Genomic DNA, 6818 nt, shown 5'->3' with positions numbered 1-6818 from the left:
CTTCGACGAGAGCAGGCGAGAGTACAGTTACCAATATTTTCGCCAATGTAGTTAACGGGGCACAAGACTCCGTCGGGCATGTTGCCTAATGTTCCAGGGACTCTCCGGCGCTTCAGTGGGCGCAGCCCGCGCTCATTTTGGCGAATTTTCACCCTTGTCTTCCGCCTTTTCCTCTGCTTTCGACATGTTCTCCTTACCCTCATTTTCGCTACTTCTCTACTTTTGTACTTGGCTCTCTCTCTCCCTCGCCGCGGCAGCCGCGGTGCGTCGGGCCGCCCGCTAGGCGGGGTGGGGACGGCACGACCATGTTTATTGATTGTATAGGGAGCAAGAGAGAGAGAGAGAGAAAGACGGGGAGGAGCCAAAGCTGGGCCTCGGCAAATTTGAGGCTATGACCCTCCTCCCTAATTGCAACACCACCCTCTTTGTTGGCCGCGGCTCGTCCTGGACCTGCACCCGGGGCCTCGCCCGGGGCGCCCTCAGGTCGGCGACGCTCGCGCGGCAGACTTGTAAATGTTTTGCGGCGTCACGTTATCGCGCCGCGGTGATTGGCGGGGCGCTTGCCCGAGGTCAGTCCCGCCTGCGCGGCCTGCGCGCCCACACCGCCACGTTGTGGCTTTGAAGCAAAGAGCGTTTTTTCGGCGCGCTCTCTCCGTTTTGTATCTTTTGTCTCTCTCCCGCGTCTGCTGCGCTGAGCCGCTGATCGGCCCGTGTGGGGGTTGGCTGGGGCCCCGGAGGCCCGCGCCCCGCCCCGCCGCGCGCCACGCGCCGCCACCCACACGGCGCTCGCGGGGCGCAGGGTGGCGAGGCCAGGCCATGGGTGGGACGGGGCAGGAGGGGAACCGTTCGAGAAATACGTAACCACAAGGGGGCGCCAGCCCGAGGCAGGGGATTGTGAGGGGGAGGGGGGAATAACCTTAGACCCACCCCCCGCCCGGTCGGCTACCCGCGCGGCCCCTAGCGCCCGGCCGGCGGCGGCGCCGCGCGCTCACCCTCGGTTACCGACATCTAAACCGTCTTGTTCACCCTCTGGCCTCACTCCTTGCGACTGATAAGAGTTTAGCCGGGGCCCGCGAAGTTGGCCGAAAGCAGCACGACGGAGAACTCCGCGGAGATCAAAACTAATTTTGTCTCCTGCCATACCGAGTTGAACCTGCTCGTCCGGGAATAAGTTTCAGGAAGCACTCTACGCGTTCCAGAACACGGAATCAGAGGACTCCTTGCCTCCTTGCGCTGTCTCGAGTGGACCTCGTTTGGTATGAGCCCGGGCTCAGGCTGCCAGTCACCGCCAGACCACTGCGCCACTCCGCACTGCTAGTCTCCGTTACGTACTATCTCCGGTCGGGGCCGCTGCAGGTTGCCCTGCGGGTTGCCCTACAGGTTGCTTGGCGTGCTTCCCCGCTACAGGTCGCCCGTGCCGCTGCTTGAGTAGTGGTCGCCTATGCAGCTGGCATAAACATTCCGCTTTACGACGCGAAATGGTTTCCATATCACGGGTCGTCGTCAATAGAATTGCTACCTCGGCGTCCCTTGCCCCCCTCCGCCGTTGCACCTTCCGGTCATTGGCTCGCGCGCCCCCCGCCGCCTCCGCTGCGCCGCGGACCTCTGCAACGCGGGAGCTCCGCCCGCCACCGTCCCGCCGGCCTGAAGCGGGGGTTTCCTCGTCCTTCCCTTTGCCAAGTTCCTGACAACCAACCACTACTTTGCCATTATACACCCTCTCAGCTCTCAACTAGGACAGACCGGGTTTTGGACCAAGAGAAGCCCCGGGCCATTTGCGGCCGGGTCCTCTCGAGTGAGGAAGCAGGTGCCTCGGTTCGAGGTGTCTCCCACGGAGTCTTTAATGAGACCTGGCCGAAATAACTCAATATATTTCGGTTCAAAATACTACTTATACAGTAGTTTTGATGGTGTTTCTGGTTGTTCGTGAAAATTGTACACGTGCGAAAAAAGATTTGCCATTTTTGTTGTGATTGCCCCGCCCCGTCCCGCCTTGCCACGGGCCGTACGGCTCCGGCATTCGCTGGTCGGGCGGCTCATTCTCTCCGTCCAGCCGGAGCGGTGCAGCCGGGCGCAGAGCAGCAGCCCGGTGCGGTGTGAGCGGCGGGGCGCGGCGGGGCGGAGAGGCGTGCCGGCGCACGGCGTGCCGGTGGCGTGCGCTCTGTGCATTGCATAGCAACCACCGCCGCCACCGCACGACCACCACACCTCGGCCCCGCCCCGCCCCGCCCCGCCTCGCCGTCCTGGAACTGGTTTGGCTTGGGCCCCATCACAGCTGACTGAGCACTGCCGGCGCGCGGACTGCATGCGCTCGGCAGCTGTGGCAGCTGCAGCAGCACAGCCCCGCCCCGCCGCGCCACGCCCCGCGATGGGCGCGCAGGAACAATGTGCAGCCCGCGAGGGAGCGCGAGGCGCTCCCCATGCACCCTCGGCCCGAGACCTGCAGCCCCCGCCGCGCAACGCCACGCCCCGCTCAGCGCGTCTTATCGCTCGTTATCGCGGAGGATTTAAATAGTTAAACGCGGGGGTTGAGTCCAGCCCGCTCCCCGACAGCTTAGCTCGCCGCGCGCAGCGTCGCTTTGCAAGTCCCGCTGCGCGCGCTGCGCTGGCCCGCCCGGCCCGCCCGGCCCCGCGGCTTGCTCAGGTTGGGCTCGATTAACTGTAGCCGGCTCCACTCCCCTCCACGGTCCTGGTGGGCAGAGCCGGGCACAGCGGCCTCGGCAAGTCGATCCGCGACAAGCTGCGCCCCGGCCGTGGCCAGGCCGCGCCGCGCTCGCGCGCCGCCCCTCCCCCAGCGCGCCCGGAGGTTTGTCTGCTTCGACTTTAGATCAATATGTGGCAGACAAGCCAGCGCGCCGGGCCTTGGCGAGCCCGGCGGGCCGGGGTGGCCCCGCGGTGGTGGCCCGGTGGGGCGCCGTTGCTCGGTCGGCCCCTCTCCTACTAAGTGAACCCACGGCCCCGGCACTGCAGCCCTGCGCGGGGGCGGGGGTGTGGTGGGGGTGTGGGGTGTCAACACCCTCTGGCCTCCAGATTCCGAAACGACCCCGGTCCTCCCCCCGTTCCGCTCGCTGCTCTGCCCCACCCCTGCGTTTTTAAGTACGTATCGGCGTCTCTCTAACATTATGTTCTCCTTGTGTTGCAGCAGCAGAAGAAGCGTCCTGCAGAGGACCTCGATGACGGGTATGGCGACGCCTCCCCGGCCAAGTCCGCGAGGAACGGACCGGGACCGGGCTCCAACCCTCCGCCCTCGCAGCAGCAACAGCAGCAGCAACAACAAGAGTCCCTCACCAAGTTCTCGGTGGAGATCGTCCAGCAGCTCGAGTTCTCCACGGCGTCCGCGCAGCCTCAGCAGATCTCCACGAACGTGACGGTGAAGACGCTCACCAACACCTCGGTGAAGAGCGATGTCCTCCACCCGAGCCCGGCCGGCGCGGGCGGCGCCGCTGGTGGGTCGCAGCAGTCGGGCGGCGGCCCCGGCGGTCCCGGGGGTGCGGGCGGCCCCGGCTCCGCCCCACAGACGCCGCGCACGCCCCGCACCCCGTCCGGCGGGCCGCTCGTCGAGTGCAAGCAGGAGCCGGGCGAGGAGTTCGTCGACCTTGAGCAGTGCGCCGCCGCCCTGGAGAAGGACGCGCAGGCCAACGGCGTCACGGCCTTCCCGACGCTCGGCGACCTCATGGGGGACGACACTGGCGACGAGATCATCACGTCCGACGCCTTCAAGGACCTCATCTCGGAGATCGGCGACTCCCACTTCGACTTTATGAGGGACTTCGACCTGGACGACAACAAGCACGGCATCCTGCCCAAGCTGGAGGACAACACCCCGCCGCAGCAGCAGCAACAGCCACAACAGCCGGATAATAAGATGCTAGTCCAGCAGCAGTTGCTTCAGCAACAACAACAACACCAGCAGCAGCAGCAACAACAACAACAACAACAACAACAACAACAACAGCAGCAGCAGCAACAACAACAACAGAAGTCTTCCTTGGGCGCGCAGTTCGGCCCTCAGCCAGGCACCCAGGGGCACGGCCAGCCGCACCCCCAGGGCCGCGGGGGGTTGTTCCCCGGGCTGAACGACCTCAGCCCCGCGGCGCAGACCCTCAAGCAGATGGCCGAGCAGCACCAGCACAAGTACCAGGCGCCGGGCCCCGGACCCGTCGGCGGCTACGGCGTCCCTCCGGGCGTCCCTCCGGGGGTGGGTCCCGCCGGGATGGGCGCCATGGGTACCATGGGCCCCATGCCGGGAATGCGCCAGCACCCGTCCCAGTACGCCGAGTACCCCTTCCAGGGTGGGCCGGGCCCGTTCCAAGGTCCTGGAGGACCCCAACAGGGCGGTCCTGTGGGCCAGCAGGGTTACCCCGGGCCGCAGAAGGTGTTCCGGCCGCAGTGGCGCGGCCAGGGCGTCCCCCGACCAGGCCCGGGACAAGGGCCTCAAGGCCAGGGGCCGCCGGGAGGACCTGGTGGCCCCGGTGGTCCTGGAGGTCCTGGAGGTCCTGGAGGCCCGGGCGGACCAGGGGAGCCGCAGTTCGGGCCGAGGCCGGGGCAGCCGGGGCCGCAGGGCCCAGGCCTGCAGATCTCCGCAGCGCAGCAGATGCAGATGCAGGTGCAGCAGAACGCGCTCATCCAGGTGAGAGCAACACTAGAGGACCGATTGCATCAGAGCACACACCTCCGTGTTGCGGGTTAGTCCTCTCCCTCCTCCCGTCGGGCGCCATTGTCCTGCGGTTCAGGAGAGTATGCAAACCCGCAGCAGTAAGGTGCGTTCTCTGATGCACGCGCGGCCGCTTTGGGGGGCGAATCCGATCGAAGCCGTTCGTTTACAGCACTCCATTTCACGCGTGGAGTGCTCAGAGAATGAGAGCGCGGGGGTGGGCGGGGGAGAGGGGACCTTACCGTACGGCGGATGAGTTTAGCGTCAGGTCATTATGCAATTGCCCCCGCGGCGTGGCCGGGCGGGCCAGCATAGTGCCACCGCCGCTACGCCACGCCACACCAACATTCCGCCACAAACGGACAGATTCCCACGCGGCTTTATGTAATGTGGGAGGCCCGGGCGCGTGCCCCGGGTAACTAGCGAGCGGATAAGTAGCGGCAATAGTGTAATTGCGCGGCGAATGACGAAATTGGACCAGAATACACACAACAGACGGGCGGGGTCGCTCTCGCGTGTCGCCCGTGTGCGGGGCTCCCCACCCCGAGGACCTCGCGGTGTGGTGCGCGCGCGTCCGCCGTGATTGGGAAGTCGGTCTAAACCGAAACAAAACGCACCGGGGAGGAGAGAAGAAACAAAACAAACAGAGCGTGAGTTTGCCTCGGGCCATTAGAAATTTAGAGGGTCGTGGGGCCACACGCTTTATTGCTGTGGTCGGAGAAGGGCGAAAGGGATTAATAATGCACTGCGGGTAGGGTTGTAGGGCAGGGAAACATCCATCCACCCGCACATCTGTCCACCCGGCTCATGTTTGCGCTCTCTGCCCCCAGGTGTCTGCTGCCCAGCACATGCAGATGAACGCGGACATCAAGCCCAACGTGTCCGTGGCCGCCAATCAGGCCATGTTCTTCAACAGTGGCCAGCAGCAGCAGCAACAACAACAGCAGCAGCAGCAACAACAGCAGCAGCAACAGCAGCAACAACAACCGCAACAGCCTCAGCAGCAACCAAAACAGCAACAGCAACAACAGCCGCCGGGCCAGCAGGGTGACAGCTTCACTATGTCACAAAGTCAAACAATTAACTTCATAGCTCAAAGAGGGAACAACGCCAGACAACGTCAACAGCAACAACAGCAACCCCAACAACAGCAGCAACAGCATCCCCAACAGCAACAACCGCATCCCCAACAGCCTAGCCCTGTGCCTCAGCAACCCCCTCAGCAGCAACAGCAGCCGAATGGGCCACAACAGCAACACCCCAAGATGGTCCATCAACAGCAACAGCAGCAATTACTAAGAGCACAACAGGTAACTATCCAAAATTCGAAGTTTTTCTTTTTTTAATTCTTGAGGTCAAAGGTAGATGATCCCAGTAAAGAAACGTGGGAAAACGGGAGTTGGCTTTCGATTTCTGGTTGGATTATGTTTCAGCTAGCTAAATCAGATTACTCCGCAGTTTGATGTAAGAGAGCTTAAGTTTATACTGATCACTGATGTCACTAACGATCGCCCTTTACCCTCCAGCAGGCGATGCAGCAGCAAGGCATGGTCCGGCCTCCGCCACCAGAGTACAAGCCCAGTCTCATGCAAGGCGTGCCACAGGGCTTCCCTCAACAACAGCGCCCAATGATGCGGCCGCAGCAGCAACAACAGCAACAGCAGCAGCAAATGTACATGCAACAGCAGCAGCAACAGAGAGGCGTGGCTCCGGGCGCGGCTCCGGGCGCGGTTCCGGGACAAGGAGCTTACCCGAATCCGCGGGCCGGCGGCCTGCCCCGCCAGAGGTTGCCCGCGGGCATGGCCATGGGCATGCAGGGCTCCATGGGCATGGTAGGTGGTGTGGCCATGGGCATGAGGCCCGGAGGACCCGGGGCACCCGGGGGTTCGGAGTGGAGGCACATGATGATGCAGCAGCAGGCCATGGCGAGCAACATGCCTGGTGGAATGCCCGGAAACGGCATGCCTGGAGGCTTGTCTTCGAGTGGTATGCCGGGTGGTATGCCCGGAAACGGTATGGGTATGCCTGGCAACAGTATGGCAGGCGGCATGCCGGGGAACAGCATGGCGGGGTCAATGCCCGCAAACATAGCGGGTCAAATGAGAGGGGCCTTCCCTCACGGACCTCACCCTTCCCATCAAGGAGCCCCACACCAAGGTGCCCC

General features: G+C 63.8%; 2 protein-coding genes across 2 annotated transcripts in view; both read left to right on the top strand.

The window, feature by feature from the left end:
- The window catches only part of LOC127749063 (collagen alpha-3(IV) chain-like), a 5354-nt gene extending 664 nt beyond the window's left edge, over positions 1-4690 (top strand). Inside the window, exons 2-4 of the mRNA XM_052265639.1 lie at positions 3143-3394; positions 3605-3871; positions 4013-4690. Coding sequence (XP_052121599.1) covers positions 3143-3394; positions 3605-3871; positions 4013-4690 — 1197 coding nt within the window. The remainder of the gene's footprint in view (positions 1-3142; positions 3395-3604; positions 3872-4012) is intronic.
- Positions 4691-5589: 899 nt separating this feature from the next.
- The window catches only part of LOC127749062 (neurogenic protein mastermind-like), a gene marked incomplete at its 5' end in the record, with an annotated part of 11726 nt that continues 10497 nt past the window's right edge, over positions 5590-6818 (top strand). Inside the window, 2 exon segments of the mRNA XM_052265638.1 lie at positions 5590-5964; positions 6181-6813. Of these exon segments, the coding sequence (XP_052121598.1) occupies positions 5716-5964; positions 6181-6813 (882 nt within the window).

This window comes from Frankliniella occidentalis, unplaced genomic scaffold, assembly GCF_000697945.3.
Source record: "Frankliniella occidentalis isolate FOCC.00 unplaced genomic scaffold, Focc_3.1 Scaffold28, whole genome shotgun sequence".
In the NCBI taxonomy this organism is placed as follows: Eukaryota; Metazoa; Arthropoda; class Insecta; order Thysanoptera; family Thripidae; genus Frankliniella; species Frankliniella occidentalis.
This window is presented reverse-complemented; position numbering and strand designations above follow the sequence as displayed.